The following is a 17,662-nucleotide window of genomic DNA, read 5'->3' on the forward strand; positions in this document are numbered from 1 at the left end:
TCTGGGGGGAGCGGTGGGGGACCTACCCAAGGGGAGCGGTGGGGGACCCGTCTGGGGGGAGCGGTGGGGGAACCTACCCAAGGGGAGCGGTGGGGGACCCGTCTGGGGGGAGCGGTGGGGGACCCGTCTGGGGGGAGTGGTGGAGGACCTGTCTGGGGGGAGCGGTGGGGGACCTACCCAAGGGGAGCGGTGGGGGACCCGTCTGGGGGGAGCGGTGGGGGACCTATCACAAGTCATTCCAAATGTACAGCAATGGGTTTCTGGATAATGAGGGAATCAAGGGACCAGGTACAACAGTCGTAATCAGTAGGTGCTGGAGCAGGCTCTCTCCTGATCAGCTCAGAATCAAACCTTTGGGCCATGTCATCCAGCAATCTCCCAATTTAATTCTAGCCAAACCAGGGGACAGTTTCCAATGACCAGTTGACCTACCAACTGGTATGTCTTTCCACTGAGCTACAGTAGCTGTAGTCAGTGACTGCTGAAGCAGGCTTATTCCTGCTCTCACACATTCTCTTACTGACTGAGTGCCATCAAACAACATGCGAAGAGGAAGACTTGAGGTCAAGCGGGCCAGCTGACCAGGACAGTCGAGGCGTGGATCACCCTCCTCCCCCAGGCAAGCGGATTGACAGAGTTCAGGAGCAGAGTAATCCTCCAGGAAAACAGCAATCCACATTCCAACAGCAGCAAAAACAATCCATTTCTATTTAAAGCAAGAGTAACTTCAAAAGTGGTGGGAAAAAGGCCTGGACCAACACGCCAGACAATTCACCATAAGGAATTTGAAACGAAGTGGATCTGAAACTGAAATCAGAGCACAGATGCTGGAAATCTGCAATATAAACAGGAAATGGTTGAAGCAGGCCGCACGGGTGAACACTGTGACTCACAGACCCTTCAGCTCAACTGGTACATGCAGACTAACATTCCCATCTAACTTCATCCAAATTACCATAGATTGGCCAATATCCCTCTCAAACATTCCTATCTGTTTACCTGTCCAAGTATCGTTTAGAGCTCATTAACGTACCTGCCTCCCCCCTTTCCTCTGGCAGCTCATTCCACATACTGACCACCCTCTGGGGATAAGATTACCTCTCAGGTTCCTATTAAATCTCTGCTCTTCCAGTTAAAACCAATGCCCTTCGTTATTGAATCCTGGGACACTGGGAATCCTGCTCTGACCCTCATGGTTTCAAACATCTCCATTCTCTTACATCCCCGTCTTTGGAAATCTTCTCTGCACTTGACATCTTAAAGGCACCTTTCCATCACAAAACTCCAGACACAACCTCACCAAAGTCTTGTACAAGCGCACCATGACATCCCAATTTCTGTACTCAGTGCCCAAGGCCATCCAACCAGAAACCTTCACCGCCTTGTCTACCTGTGATGGCCCTCGCAGGGAACCAGAGGTGATGAAAAGATGTCGGTTTCTCCCTCTGCAACTACCACCTGACATTCCACCATTGTCAAAGAGGAGTTGTTGATTTTATCCTTCATGGTTCATCTGCAGAAGTGACACCAACTCTCCGACCATTCTCCCTTCTGCAGCACCACAGCACTCACAGAGAAGGTGAAGTTCCCATACTAACTCAGTGGCAGGCCACTCCCAGCCCCAAGTCCTTGTCATACAACCCCGGATATTAATCACTCTTTATTTAGAGATACAACATGGTGACCGATTTTAGCAGTGCATTGATCCTGCACCACCCAGTTACGCCCATGTCTTTGAAACCTGAGAACCCAGAGGAAACCTACAAACCCCTTACAGACACGAATGGGAATTGAGCCCGGCTGCTGGTGCTGTAATCGTGTTCCTTTGCTGTGCCTCCATAAGCTTTGCCAGGGTCCCTAGCCCATCGCACATTTCCCAAGACCGCATCTGATCGAATGGTAACGTCAGCTCTCCACTCCCATCTATCCTTCACTTTTCACAAAAACCCAAAACAACAGAAACTGGAGTAGGCCACTTGGCCCATCCAGCCTGTACCAGAACTCAATATGATCATGGCTGATCGATGCTGGCCTGAACTCAACTCTTCTTGCCAGATACCCATGTCCTTCAATTGCTTTGTTGTTCAAATATTTATCCTTCTCCACCTTAATTATGTCCAAGGACGTGACCTGCACCTCCTTCAGGAGCAGAATATTTTAGAGATTCACCAGCCTGTGAGAAAAGTGAAGTCTACACACCTCAGTTTTAATTGACCAATCCCTTATTCTGTAGTTTTGTCTCCTTGTCAGAACATTTAGCGGCTATATTCCTTTGGAATCTACTCTGTTTGAATCAGGTCACCCCTCCTCAGCTTTATAGTAGAGAACCATAGAACATTACAGCACAGAAACAGGCCTTTTGGCCCCTCTTGGCTGTGCTGAACCATTTTTCTGCCTAGTCCCAGTGACCTGCACCTGGGCCATATCCTTCCATATCCCTCTCATCCATGTACCTGTCCAAGTTTTTCTTAAATGTTAAAATTGAGCCCACATTTACCACTTCATCTGGCAGCTCATTCCACACTCCCAACACTCTCTGTGTGAAGAAGCCCCCCCCCCCAAATGTTCCCTTTAAACTTTCCCCCCTTCACCCTTAACCCATGTCCTCTGGTTTTTTTCTCCCCTGGCCTCAGTGGAAAAAGCCTGCTTGCATTCACTCTATCTATACCCATCATAATTTTATACACCTCTACCAAATCACCCCTCATTCTCCTACGCTCCAGGGAATAAAATCAACCTATTCAACCTTCCTCTGTAACTCAGTTTCTCAAGTCCCGACAACATCCTTGTAAACCTTCTCTGCACTCTTTCAACCTTATTAATATCCTTCCTGTAATTCAGTGACCAAAACTACACACAATACTCCAAATTCGGCCTCACCAATGCCTTATACAACATCACCATAACATTCCAACTCTTATACTCAATACTTTGATTTATAAAGGCTAATGTACCAAAAGCTCTCTTTACGACCCTATCTACTTGTGACACCACTTCTAGGGAATTATGTATCTGTATTCCCAGATCCCTCTGTTCTACTGCACTCCTCAGTGCCCTACCATTTACCTTGTATGTTCTACCTTGGTTTTTCCTTCCAAAGTGCAATACCTCACACTTGTCTGTATTAAACTCCATCTGCCATTTTTCATTTCCCATTTTTCCAGCTGGTCCAAATCCCTCTGCAAGCTTTGAAAACCTTCCTCACTGTCCACTACACCTCCAGTCTGTACCATCAGCAAATTTGCTGATCCAATTTGCCACATTATCATCCAGATCATTGACTCTACTCTTCATCTTTTTTTCTCCAGACCTGAGGAAGGGTTTCAGCTTGAAATGTTGACTGTACTCTTTTCCATAGCTGCTGCCTGGCTTGCTGAGTTCCTCCAGCGTTTTGTGTGTGTGTGTGTGTGTGTGTGTGTGTGTCTGTGTGTGTGTGTGTGTGTGTGTGTGTCTGTGTGTGTGTGTGTGTGTGTGTCTGTGTGTCTGTGTGTGTGTGTGTGTGTGTCTGTGTGTGTCTGTGTGTGTGTGTGTGTGTGTGTGCCTGTGTGTGTGTGTGTGTGTGTCTGTGTGTCTGTGTGTGTGTGTGTCTGTGTGTGTGTGTGTGTGTGTGTCTGTGTGTGTGTGTGTGTGTGTGTGTGTGCGTGTGTGTGTGTGCGTGTGTGTGTGTGTGTGTGTGTGTGTCTGTGTGTGTGTGTGTGTCTGTGTGTGTGTGTGTGTGTGTGTGTGTGTGTGTGTGTGTGTGTGTGTGTCTGTGTCTGTGTGTGTCGCTTCTCTCTTCCCTACTGTCTCTGTGGTCCTTCGCTGTGTCCAAGTCAAGTTTATTGTCACTTCGACCATAAACTGCACACAGAAAAATGAAACAACATTCCTCCAGGACCCTGGTGCTACATGAAACACAAAACTACACTAGACTATGTGAGACAGCACAAGGCTACACTAGACTACATAAAACAACATAAAAACTGCACTAGACTACAGACTTGCACAGAACTACATAAAGTGCACAGAACAGTGCAGGGTAGTACAATAATTAATAAACAAGACAATAGGCACAGTAGAGGACAAAAACAATATAATAATAAACGATGTAGATGTCAGTCTAGACTCTGAGTATTGAGGAGTCTGATGGCTTGAGGGAAGAAACTGTTGTTTTCTTAAATGTTAAAAGTGAGCCCACATTTACCACTTCATCTGGTAGCTCATTCCACACTCCTACAACTCTCTGTGTGAAGAAGCCTCCCCCCAATGTTCCCTTTAAGTTTTTTCCCCTTCACCCGGTGTGTAGTTCTGGTCTCCTTACTTGAGAAAGGATATACTGGCTTTGGAGGTGGTGCAGAGGAGGTTCACCAGGTTGATTCCAGAGATGGATGGCCAACTCCTGCTCCTATTTCTTATGTTCATGTGTTCCAAACATTTTTGCTTGATTTTCTTTCTCTCAAAGAGGACGTAACTGGCAGAATGGAAGAGGGATGCGATGCATTTGTGTTTTAAGACATGGGACCACGCACCAGTGAGGAGGGGCCAGGCGAGGAGGTTGTTGAGCTGGTAGATTGACACATGGTGGTCAGGGTCAACACGCATAGCATCAGTGTAGGCAACAAGGAGGGTACGGTGAGACACTGGGGAAGGGAGGGTACAGACAAGCTGAGTCAGTGGAACAAAGCCAGGCAGTCACCTCGGTGCAGAAAGGCAAGACGGGACTGTTAGAAAACGGCAAGAGATTACAGGAGGGATGAGATGATACCCAAGTTCAGGTGGGCAGGATGCTGATGAGGTCAGTGGTACATTGAGATGTCGTCAAGCCCCAGTACGAACACGTCTCACTAATATCAAAAGGAAGAAGGAGTCAGATATGAGAGGAGACTCCAGTAAGATGTTAGGGCACTTGGCTGCAGCGACCTCTTCAGGTTGAACCAAAGTTGGAAATGTTTGTCTTGTGATTGCCAGACAAGCTTCTTTTCCGCAATAAAAAGTGCTGCAAGACCAGCTCATTGGTGACACCAAGTGAAAAGATGCAGCTTGGCTTTGGTTGCAACACAGACCAGGCCCATGCGTCGCGGGGAAGCGGTGTCAGAGGCATTGAGGCTGGACGCTGGTTAGCTGCTCTCCCACACCGTTCCCTCCCTGGAAGACAAGTCGAGTCACCTTCGGCTGCAGGAGATAAGGAATGTGGCTCCAGTATGACATCCCATGAGCCACTGGGGACTTTACTAATACCACGTGATCCCATGGAGCATCGTCAGATCACTCCCCTCGCATGTTAAAATTCCCCACAATTATCATAACACTGCCCTTCTGGCAAGCCTTTGCTATTTCCTGTTGTAATTTGTAGTCCACATCACTGCAGCTGTTTGGAGACCTGTAGATAACTGCCATCAGGGTCCTTTCATTCCTGCGATTTCTTAGCTCAACCCAGAAAGATTCGGCACCTTCCGATCCTATGTCACCTCTTCCTAATGATTTAATATCATTTTTTACCAATAAAGCCATGCCACCCCTCTGCCTACCTGCCTATCCTTCCGATTCACCGTGTATCCTTGGACGTTCAGCTCCCAGAGACATGCATCCTTTAGCCACGTCTCAGTGATGGCCACAATATCATACCTGCCAAGCTGTAGCTGTACGACAAGATCATTCACCTTATTCCTTATGCTGTGTGTATTTAAGTATAACACCTTAAGTCCAGTATTTGGTACTTTTTGCATTGATTGCACTGCAACTCATCCCAATGGCTGCAAATTTGCCCCATCACCTGCCTGTCCTTCCTGATATTTTACTGCTCACTACCTTAGATCTATTTCTGATTTCCCTCTCGTCCGCTCTATCATTCCAGTTCCCATCCCCCTGCCAAATTAGTTTAAACCCTTCCTAACAGCTCTATTAAACCTTCCCACCTGGATATTGGTCCCCTTCGGGTTCAGGTGTAACCCGTCCTTTTTGAACAGGTCATACTTCCCCCAGAAGAGATCCCAATGATCCAAGAATCTGAAGCCCTGCCCCCTGCACCAGTCTGTCAGTCACTTTCATGTTCCCCCTATTGTATCTTAAACCTGTCCATTCCCAACATTGTCACAACCAAACCTGCTCTGCCACTTCATTTATAAATGGCCGTGGATCGCCTGCCTGAAACGGTGAAGCAGCACCCTCTGCATCTCGAGCCGGCCCTGATCCCGTTCAGAGCTTTCCCGGTCGCACCAGACTGCCCCTGAATTTAACCCATCAGTCACGTCCGTAAGGTCTTTACAAGATTTGCCAAGCCCAATCGTTTGCCAAGAAACTATACAGCTGCTGCGACACAAATGTGATTTCACGCTGCACGTCCACTCTCCTCTCTCCTTCTTGACATTGGCAATGTTAGATCAGCAGTTTACACCCCTCCCCATGTCTACCCATCCTCGATCTCCAAATCATTCCCTCCTACCGCTGCATTTCAGCCTCAGTTTCCTCCCCCCTCTCTCTTTCCTGTCACCTCCCTTTCAGACAGGCTCTTCGGCTTCCTGACCATCAACAGCCCTCTCACACTGATCTCCTTTTCCCTATGGATGATCTTCCCCCAGATTCTACCTGCAAGTAGGAGTAACTCCCTCGGACAGGACACACTCTCTCTCATTCTCATACCTCCTCCTCCACCCTTTCTCCTTCACTCTCCCTCATCTGGCTCCCTCTTCTTTACATCCCTGCCTATTCCGTAGTTTCTCTCTCCAAAACTCTGCACCCCCTCCCTCTCATACATACACACAGTACCCCTCTCTCACACACATTGATGCAAACACGCTCTCTCTGTCCCCGCACCTCCACCTCTCTCTAACACAGCATGGCCCTCTTTCTCTCAGGGGCTCTCTCACACACACAGCTTCCCACACTCTGTCTCTCCCTTTCAGCCCATCCTGTGCCTGAACACCAGAGTTTCCGATTCACCAGGAAACGACAATCAATACAACTTGTTTATCCAGCGTGCTCCCTGGAGTAAACTGGACACACAGCCCTCCTCCCGCATCCAACTATCAGAATCTGCTCATTTCCGTGACCCGAGCTCTGCAGGCAGGATGGTCAGCACTGGTTGGGGGGGGGGGGGGGGATAGACGGTCGATGACACTGACCACCCAGGTGACTCGTGTGTCAGTTAAATTCCACATCTGCAAGGTTCTGCAACCCCTGTTTATTTCAGATGCCTTTCGGTCCAGTTTGAACATTACAGTACACAATCCACCTCAACTATGGGCAGAGTTCAAACCCACCGTACGTGTGCAGTCTCACTGTGACTGAGTGGGCCTCCAGCTTCCTCCCAGACGGGTAAATTGGCTGCTTGTTTTGAGGGTGGGGAGTAGGGAACCGTGTGATTGTTTTGAGAGTGAGCGCAGAGCTGATGGGCTGAAGGGTCTGCCTGGGAGCCCCGAGAGCACCTCCCCCTCGACACAGTCCCAGGCCCACCTTCGAGAGCCCGCGGTGTTCCCTACCTGAGGGGGATCTTGATGCAGATGTAACGGTCGACGGCAATGGCCAGCAGGCTGAAGATGGAGCTCTGGGTCAGCACCACCACGAAGCAGGCGATGAAGAGGCAGCCGTAGAAGAGCGAGCAGAAACCAGTGCTGATGGTGATGGCGAAGGGGATGGCCAGGACGCCCACGGCGATGTCCGCCACGGCCAGGGAGACCACGAAGAAGTTGGTGATGCTCTGCAGGTTGCTGTTCAGGTAGACGGCCCAGCAGACGAGGACGTTACCCAGCACGGCCAGCACGGCGATCAGCAGTTCCATCGCGATGTACATCACCTTGACGCAGACTTGCTCCTCCATCACCTGCATGGTGTAGTGAGCAGAGGTGTGCGCCAGCCCTCGGAGGGAACACTGTCCATATCTGCAGCTCACGGTTCAGGATGGAGGTCCGCGGAGGCAGGCGACGCTGGAACTCACCCTGGCACTCCCTCTTCACCGGCACAAGCCCCAAGGGCGCCTGCTTCCGCCAACCACCTGGAGATACTGCAGTCAGCAGGGCTCCATCTGCTCTCTGCTCACCCGACACGCACACTCAGCCTCTGCTGGCTCCGGCCATCCATGGCCCTCGCCTCCCCCGGCAGCTCCTCTCTGCAACAGGGAGATTTACACCCAGTTAGTAACAGCATCCGTGCCTTGGCAACCTCGCCAAGCAGATTCGAAGAACAGGTAGCTGTGGTGTCTCAGAGATGGGCATCTTCCCGGAGAATGAGGGGGCAGTGGACAGGGGTCAGAGCCTTGGAGAAGAAGCCTCCTGCCCATCAACTGTACAGAAAGCCATGGGGGAGGAGGAGGCATGGTGGCACAGGAGTGTGTGAGGAGGGAGTTAAGGCATGGAGGGGGCCCACTGGGGAAAGACCCTACCGGCCCTTCTCATAACTGATCTGAGGCGACAGACCTGAGCACCCACGTTCTGCCGAGGCGCCGACTGGGACACCTCGGGACCCTTTGCCCAGACAGCTTTCTCGGGCCGCTCGGAGCGGACTCACCCGCAGTCTGCAGCCCCAGTTACTACCCCCACCCCCACGGGGCCTCTCGGGGCGGCGATGGAGGGGACGAGGTGACTGGGAGGGCAGACGGGACCCTCGCTCCTCTCAATGGGCCCGGATTCGGGGAGGGAGGTCCGAGGGTATCGAGGGCCAGACCCGAGCGTGCATCCCCCCACTCTCTCCCGGTCACCGAGACCGCGCCGAGGGCCCGTCTGGACCTAACCCCATCCCACCCGACAGCCCCGTTCTCACCCCCAGAAACCGGGCACGGTCCCCGGCACAGCCCCGCCTCTTTAACCGGTCCTGGCTGGCCGACGCGCCCTCGGGCACGTCCAGGTCCCGGGGGTCTGTGGATCCTGGCCCCGCTACGTTGACCATCTTCGGGACCCGGACAGACCGCGCGTCTCGGTATCCGCTGTCACCCCCTCCCCCGGTCCCGGTCCCGGTCCCGGTCCCAGAACTCGCTTCAGCGCAACCAACCTCGTTCTGTCCGCCCGACAGCGAGCACGGAACGCCGGACCCAAGTCCCACTCCAGCTCCCGTCCCTCCTACCCTCTCTACATCCCACCCCTCCCCTCCCCTCCCCTCCCCTCTTCCTTCCGCCCCACCCCTCCTCCCCCTTCATCTCGGCTGAACTTTCCGAGCCCCGTCGGCTGCGTTCCCGGTGCCGACGCGCAGAGCGGACGGACCGAGCGACCGGGAGGGACTGTACAAGGGATGGACGATTTCGCAAGCGGGTTGGCGGAGAACGAGTTGGGGTGTCCGGGACACCGGGGAACTCAGAGAGACCTCGCGGGCTGTTCCTCACCGTGAGAACAGCTTCTCCCCGACACAGGCAGACTCCACAACACGAGCAACTAATCTGTTCAGCGATTCAAACTTCCCCAACACCAGCGCGTCCTCAGTGCCTGCCACAGCCGGCTGGACCCATGCGTGCGAGTCTCCAGGTGTCACCCTCACTGTGGGCATATCTGCCTGCGGCTGCTCCCGAACCAGGGTCTGATCCGGGCTTCACACTTCGTCCGCGCTCGCAGAACTGGCGTGGAAACGAAACGCGAGTACGGGAAGCCTCTTGAGTAACAGCCACGGATTGGCGACATCATCCTGCCCCGTCTGCCCCTCTCACTCTGTTCCCTTGTGCGACACCTGTTTTCAAAGACCCATGGAGTCGTACAGAAAAGTCCTTCGGAGCCTGTCCGTTCTCTTTGCCCACCGGCCAGTTTCATGGCCGTGAAACCGCATCTTAAACATAGCGGTTGTCTCAGATTCCACCCTTACTTACCCTTTGCCCTACACTTCTCCATTAATTCTCCTCCCTCTCTCCTTAGTCCTCTTGTTTGTGATACCCCTACCAGGGGAAATGATTCCCTATCCGTGCCTGTTAGAACGGTATACCTCTATCAGGTGACCCCTCGGGTCACAACTCCCGCGGAAACAAGCCTCCCCGCAAACTGAAGTCCCAGTGATAGACACAAGGGACTCTGCAGATGAAGCAGCCCACAAAAATGCCGGAGGGACGCCGCAGGGCGGGCGGTATCTATGGAAATGCATCAACAGTCGACCATTCAGGCCGAGACCCTCAGACAGAGGAGTGGAATGAGGCCATTCCATCGTGGCTGATCCGGGATCCCATCAACCCCATACACCTGCCTTCTCACCATGACCTTTGATGCCCTGACTCCCACCTTAAATATATCCATGGATGGCCTCCACCGCTGTCTGTGGCAGAGCATTCCACAGATTCACTACTCCCTGGCTAAAAATAAATTCTTTCTTACCTCTGTTCTAAAGGGTCACCCCTCAGTTCTGGCTATTCCCACCACAGTGAACATCCCTGTTTGAACCTTCTCCCCACTTACACAATAATCTGCACATTTCCCAACACCGTATTCCATCTGCCACTTTTATGCCCATTCTTGCAATTTGTCTAAGTCCTGCTGCAATGGCATTGCTTCCCCAGCACCACCTACCCCACCTCCCCACACCCATCTCCATATCATCCACAAACTTTACCACAAAGCCATCAATTCCATGATCCAAATCACTGACAAACAATGTGAAAAGTAGCGGTCCCAATACTGACTCCCGAGGAACACTATTAGTCACTGGCAGCCAACCAGAAAGGGCCCCTTTTATTCCCACTTGCTGCCCTCTGCCTGTCAGCCATTCTGCTATCCATGCCAGTATCTTTCCTGTAATGCCACAGGATTTTAACTTGTTAAGCAGCCCAGTATGTGGCACTTTATCAAATGTCTTCTGAAAATCCAAGTAATTGACATCCACTGCCTCTCCTTTGTCCAGCCTGCTTGTTACTTCCTCGAAGAATCCCAACAGGTTTGTCAGGCAAGGTTTCCCTTCACGGAAACCATGCTGACTTTGACTTCTTTTATCATCAGTCTCCAAGTTCCCTGAAGCTTCATCCTTAATAATGGACTCCAATACTTTCCCAGCCACTGAGGTTCGGTTAGCTGGCCTGTAATTTCCTTTCTTTTGCCTTCCTCCCTTCCTAAAGAGTGGAGTGACATTTGCAATCTTCCAGACCTCTGGGACCATGCCAGAATCAAGTGATTCTTGGAAGATCATGACCGATGTATACTTCAGCAACCTCTCTCAGGACTCTGGGATGTCGTCCATCTGGTCCAGGTGACTTTTCCACCTTAAGACCTTTTTCTTTGTAATGACAATGACACTCACTCCTGCTCCCTGACACTCACAGACCTCTGGTACACTGCTAGTGTCTTCCACAGTGAAGACAGATACAGTGTTCCCATTAAGTTCATCTGCCATTTCTTTGTCCCCCATTACTACTTCACCAGCATCATTTTCCAGTGGTCCGATATCAACTCTCACCTCCCTTCTACTCTTTATATAACTGAAAACTCTTTTTGGTATCCTGCTGTACATTATTGGCCAGTCTGTGATAATATTTCATCTTTTCCCTTTTTTATAGTTTTTTAGTTGCCTTTTGTTGGATTTTAAAAGCTTCCCAATCATCCAACTCACTTTTGCTACCTTATACGTCCTTTCTTTAGCTTTTATGCAATGTCATTTGATAATTACTTATTCTGTGGGACACATCTATCCTGCACCTTGTGAACGATTCCCAGAAACTTCAGCCATCTCTGCTCTGCTGTCATCCTCGCCAGTATCCCCTCCAATCCACCTGGGCAAGCTCCTCTCTCATGCCTTCGGAATTCCCTTTATTCCATTGTGATACTGATACATCTGACTTATCTTCTCCCTCTCAAACTGCAGTGTGAATTCAATCATACTATGATCATTGTCTTCTAAGATCACTGTCTTCCTTTACATTAAGCACCCTAATAAGATCTGGGTTATTACACACACCCACTCTAAGACATCCTTTCCCCGAGTAGGCTCAAGCACAAGCTGCTCTAAAAAGCCGTCTCATAGGCATTCAACAAATTCCCTCTCTTGTGATCCGACACCAGCCTGATTTTCCCAATCCCCTTGCATACTGAAGTCCCTCATTACCATTATTGTGCTTTTTCCTGCTCCCTGTGCTCCCTTCTTCATGAAGGTCCTGGTGAATCTCTTCTCCAGCAAAGCCACATGAGTTTTGGACCAGAATTGTAAATAATACCCCATCTGCAACAGAGTGCTCCAACTGCCGGCTCCTGTGAAGACAAGCATGCCAGAACCCTTGGTCACCATCCCATCGACCAGCGTGGCTGCTTTCTAGGGCTGGGTCTCCCTCCTCATCAACATTCCCTATCATTTACTGAACACTCTATTGACATACAGGCCACCCAGCCCATGATTTTATGCCATCCTTTCAACCTACTCAAAGATCAATCTTGAACTCCGCCCCGACGGTTCCAGCTGGGCCCGTGGAAGGAAGAGGGTTGGGCAGGGGGCTGGCAATCCCATCCCATCAAAACTCAGCACCACAGAAACGCCAACCGAAGCTCCAAAGGCATCATCCCTGGGAGAGGGAGGATCTTTGCCTAGAAGACGTATGAAGTTATGGGGTGAAAACGAAAGCCTGCTGTCAACCCAGGACAGAGGACTATGGTGAGCTGCTATCAGCAGCCTGCGCCCCAGAATCTGGGGGAGGTTGGCTTAAGCAGAAAAAGAAGATCAACCTAACTCTTTCCTCCCACATAGCCCTGCATTTTCCCATCACCCACATGCCTATCTAAGAGTTTCTTAAATGTCCGTAATGTAACTGCCTCCACCATCAGTGTGTTCCATGCACCTACCACTCTCTGTGTAAAAATATCTACCTCTGACATCCCCTCTATAACTTTCCTCCAATCACCTTAAATATGCCCCTTCATGTTAACCATATCCGCCTTGGGAAACAGTCTCTGCTGTCCACTCATTCCATGTCATACGCCTCTACAAGTCACCTCTCGTCCTCCTTCACCTCAAACAGAAAAACCCGAGCTCAGTCAGTTTATACTCATAGACATGTTCCCTAATCCAGGCAGCATCCTGGTAAATTTTTTCTGCACCCTCTCTAAAGCTTTCATATAATGAGGTCTAACTCATTTTACTGAGCTCCAGCATAACCCTTTGGCTCGAACTCAATTCCCTAACAAATGAAGGCCAGTACACCATACCCCTTCTTACCCACCCTATAAACCTCGAGGGATCTGTGAAGGTGGACCCTTGTCTCTTCACACTGCTTAGGAATCCTGCCATTAACCCTGCATGATGCCTTCAAATTTGACCTTCCAAAGTGAATCACTTCACATCTTTTCAGGTTGAACTCCATCTGCTACTTCACAGCCCAGATCTTCATCTTATTTACTTATACAGAGTGGAATAAGCCTGTCTGGCCCTTTATACCATGCCGCCCAGTAACCCCTGATTTAACCCTAACCTAATTACAGGACAATTTACAATGAGTAATTAACCCATTAGCCTTTGGACTTTGGGAGGAAACCAGAGTACCTGGAGATGTGTAGACTTTGTACAGAGGATGCCAGTATTGAAGTCTGAACTCCTACACCCAAGCTGTGCTACCATGGCGCCCGAGAGCTTGTCAATATTCTGTTGTAATCGACAACAACCTTCTACACTATCCACAACTCTTCCAATGGATGTGACTCCTTAATGTATATAATTTGAAGGGTCTCGGCCCGAAACATCGACAGTGCTTCTCCCCATAGATGCTGCCTGGCCTGCTGCGTTCCACCAGCATTTTGTGTGTGTTGTTTCAACACTCCCTCTCGGTTCTACAGAGCCGCAGGTCTTCAAACACATGGGCAAAGCCCAAGGTCGAGATTGAACCTGCGACTCAGTGAGTGAGAGGCTGGCCCACCTGTGCCCGAGGGAGAGAGAAAACAGGGAATTGTAGACCAGTTAGCCTGATGTCAATGGTGGGGAAGATGCTGGAGTCAATTATAAAAGATGAAATAGTGGCACATTTGGATAGCAGTAACAGGATCGGTCCGAGTCAGCATGGATTTACGAAGGGGAAATCATACTTGACTAACCTTCTGGAATTTTTTGAGGATGTAACTATGAAAATGAACAAGGGAGAGCCAGTGGATGTAGTGTACCTGGACTTTCAGAAAGCCTTTGATAAGGTCCCACATATGAGATTAGTGGGCAAAATTAGAGCACATGGTATTGGGGGTAGGGTACTGACATGGATAGAAAATTGGTTGGCAGAAAGGAAGCAAAGAGTAGGGTCCTTTTCAGAATGGCAGGCAGTGACTAGTGGTGTACCACAAGGCTCGGTGCTGGGACCGCAGCTGTTTACAATATACATTAATGATTTGGATGAAGGGATTAAAAGTAACAATAGCAAATTTGCAGATGACACAAAGCTGAGTGGCAGTGTGAAATGTGAGGAGGATGTTAGGAGAATGCAGGGTGGGTGACAGGTTGGGTGAGTGGGCAGATGCAGTTTAATATGGATAAATGTGCGGTTATCCACTTCAGTGGCAAGAACAGGAAGGCAGATTACTATCAGAATGGTGTTGTTAGGAAAAGAGGAAGAGGTGTCCTTTTACATCAGTCACTGAAAGTAAACATGCAGATACAGCAGGCAGTGAAGAAAACTAATGGCATGTTGGCCTTCATAACAAGGGGAGTTGAGTACAGGAGCAAAGAGGTCCTTCTGCAGTTGTACAGGGCTCTGGTGAGACCACGCCTGGAGTATTGTGTTCAGTTTTGGTCTCCAAATTTGAGGAAGGACATTCTTACCATTGAGGGAGTGCAGCGTAGGTTCATGAGGTTAATTCCCGGGATGGCAGGACTGTCATATGTTGAAAAATTGGAACGACTGGTCTTGTATACACTGGAATTTAGAAGGATGAGAGGGGATCTGTTTGAAACATATAAGATTATTAAGGGATTGGATAAGCTAGAGGCAGGAAACATGTTCCCGACGTTGGGGGAGTCCAGAACCAGGGGCCACAGTTTAAGAATAAGGGTAAGTCATTTAGAACGGAGTTCAGGAAAAACTTTTTCACCCAGAGAGTTGTGGATCTATGGAATGCTCTGCCTCAGAAGGCAGTGGAGGTCAATTCTCTTGATGCTTTCAAGAAAGAGTTAGATAGAGCTCTTAAAGATAGTGGAGTCAAGGGATATGGGGAGAGGGCAGGAACGGGTTACTGATTGTGGATGATCAGCCATGATCACATTGAATGGCGATGCCGGCTCGAAGGGCCGAATGGCCTGCTCCTGCACTGATTGTCTATTGTGTGCTGCCCGATTCTATAACCCGATGAGTACATCTGCAGACAGTCACGTCTATTGACCGGTACAGCCCTGTTCCCTCTGACATCGCGATTTGTCTTGTCGAAAGCAGAGCGCTACCGTCCCACCCTGAATCAGCCCAGCGGGGTTGGGGTCGCACCTAGACTCGGTCTTTGGATTCAGGCAGGGAATCAAAATCGCAGCGTTCCCTGTCCCGCACCACATCTCGGCATCTCTTACACCACCCACCCCCCACGCGAAAAAAACCCAACAGATTTCAAACTTACTCGACAGGCTGGTTGTGAATTAAAGTTCAGAGTGTGAGAGCAGCTTCCTGTTGCGACTTCCTCTGTCAGAATCCGGAACCGTACCAAGACGATTGCAAAATAAAGAGAGCGGCTGAGGGGTGCTGATGATCGTGCGGCTGCAGACTGACCCCACTCTCTCCTCCTGGCGGACATCTCCCGCACGGCAGCCCACTGCAAGGCAGAAAGTGAGCGGGAGAGTCTGTGGGAACGCCAGAAACCACACGAACGGCAGCGATTGCAGCCCAGGAGACAGAGAATTCTACATCAGCACGAAGAAACAGACAGTGTTGAACAAATAAAATATGCCAGGTATCATTGAATGAGGCCATTCAGCCTACCGAGTCTGTGCTAGCTTCCAGGCCAAGCCCGTCAGGGCCAATCTCAATTCTCTCTCTATAACCCACTCTTTTTGAGATTCCCTCAACCCCCATCCTCTCGACTTTAGCAGTTAACAAACCCACACATGGGCTGCAGGCGAAAACCGAGAGCACCCATTTCAGGCACGCCTGCTCTTACCCCATCCTCTCGCCACCCTACCAGGGAGAGTGTTCCTATTCTCCTCATCTAACCGCCCCCCCCCATCCCTCCACCAGCCTCCCCGCCCAGCACATAATTCTCCATAATTTCCAAAGGGATGCGACCGCCGAGCGTATCTTGCCCTACCCTCACTTTCAGCTTTCCGTGGGGATCGCTCCCTACGCGACTCCCTTGTCCATTCGTCCCTCCTGACGCTTATCCTTGCAAGCGGAACAAGTGCTACACCTCCTCCCTCACCACCATTCAGGGCCCCAGACAGTCCTTCCAGGTGAGGTGACACTTCACCTGTCAGTCTGTTGGAGTCCTATACTGTGTCCAGTTCTCCCGGTGTGGCCTCGTGTATATCGGTGAGACCCGACCGTCCGCTAGAAGAAGCAGGATCTCTGAGAGGCCACCCATTTTAATTCCTCCTCCCATTCCCATTCGGATATGCCCATCCATGGCCTCCTCCACTGTCGCGACGAGGCCACGATTATGTTGGAAGAACAGCGGCTCATACTCCGTCTGCATAGTCTCCAACCTGATGGCATGAACATCATTTCTCCAACTTCCGGTAATTCCCCCCCCCCCCTTAACCATTCCCCATTCCCATTTCCCTCTCTCATCTTATCTCCTTGCCTGCCCATCTCTGGTGTCTCTACCCCCACCCCTCCCCCGCCCCGCCCCGCCCGGTTTCTTTCCTCCATGGTCTTCTGTTTTCTCCTATTGGGCTCCCTCTTCTCCAGCCCTGTATCTCTTTCACCAGTCAACTTCCCAGCTCTTCACTTCATCCCTCCCCCCCCACCCCCGGTTTCACCTATTAGCTTGTGTTTCTCTCCCCTTCCCCACCTTTTAAATCTACACCTCAGCTTTCTTCTCCAGTCCTGCCCAGAAGGACCTTGGCCCAGAACATCCACAGTGTTCTTCTCCATAGCTGCTGCTGGCCTGCTGAGATCCCCCAGTGCTCTGTGTGTAATCCTGACATAAGTGCTTGTATCGTCCAGAAGGTCTAAGGCTGTGTGAAAAGCCATTGAGGTTGAGTCTGCGTAGACCTATCCTGACGATAGGCAAATTGCAGTGGGTCCAGGAACTCGCTGAGGCTGGAGTTGATTCTAGCCATGACCAACCTCTCAAAGCATTTCCTCACTGTAGATGTGAGTGCTACTAGGATTAAGTCAGCCTTAGGCACTGGTATATGTTGCCTTTTTGAAGCAACTGGGAAGTTCCAAGTGTAGCAGAGAAATTGAAAATGTCCTTGAATACTCCCGCCAGTTTGTTTGCACGTTTTCAGAGCCTTCCCAGATACTCCATTGGGGCCAGCCACCTTGCAAGTGTTCGCCCTCCTTAAAGACAGCCTCCTAGGTCACTGGGTGCAGTAGGGATCATTACAGTTGTAGTTAGAAATTCAAAGTGACCATAAAACATAGGAGCTGAATTAGGCCATTTGGCACATCAAGTCTACTCCACCATTCATTTGTGGCTGATCTTTTTTCCCCTCCTCAGCCCCTCCACTCCCCAGACTTCTCCCCGTAACCTTTGATGCCATGTCCAATCCAGAACCAATCAATCACTGCCTTAAACACACCCAACGACCTGGCCTCCACAGCGGCCTGTGGTAACAAACTCATCACCCTCTAGCTAAAGAAATTTCTCCACATCTCTGTTTAAATGGATGCCCCTCC

The 17,662-nt window shown here is 50.4% G+C and overlaps 1 protein-coding gene across 6 annotated transcripts in view; it reads right to left on the bottom strand.

Moving 5' to 3' along the window:
• adora2aa (adenosine A2a receptor a) overlaps positions 1 to 15,877 on the bottom strand; it is a 53,061-nt gene extending 37,184 nt beyond the window's left edge. Inside the window, exons 1-2 of one of the 6 annotated variants that reach the window (XM_059983335.1) lie at positions 15,444 to 15,877; positions 7,458 to 8,083 (exon numbers count right to left, since the gene is read on the bottom strand). In XM_059983335.1, coding sequence (XP_059839318.1) covers positions 7,458 to 7,804 — 347 coding nt within the window. In that variant the 5' untranslated portion in view covers positions 7,805 to 8,083; positions 15,444 to 15,877. Of the gene's footprint in view, positions 1 to 7,457; positions 8,084 to 8,733; positions 8,941 to 8,961; positions 9,041 to 9,289; positions 9,712 to 9,763; positions 9,782 to 11,976; positions 12,242 to 15,443 lie in introns of those variants that run through there. The other 5 variants (XM_059983340.1, XM_059983341.1, XM_059983338.1 and 2 more) reach the window with 5 other exon arrangements.
• Positions 15,878 to 17,662: the final 1,785 nt, after the last annotated feature.

The sequence above is a fragment of the Hypanus sabinus genome, chromosome 10, assembly GCF_030144855.1.
Source record: "Hypanus sabinus isolate sHypSab1 chromosome 10, sHypSab1.hap1, whole genome shotgun sequence".
Classification (NCBI taxonomy): Eukaryota; Metazoa; Chordata; class Chondrichthyes; order Myliobatiformes; family Dasyatidae; genus Hypanus; species Hypanus sabinus.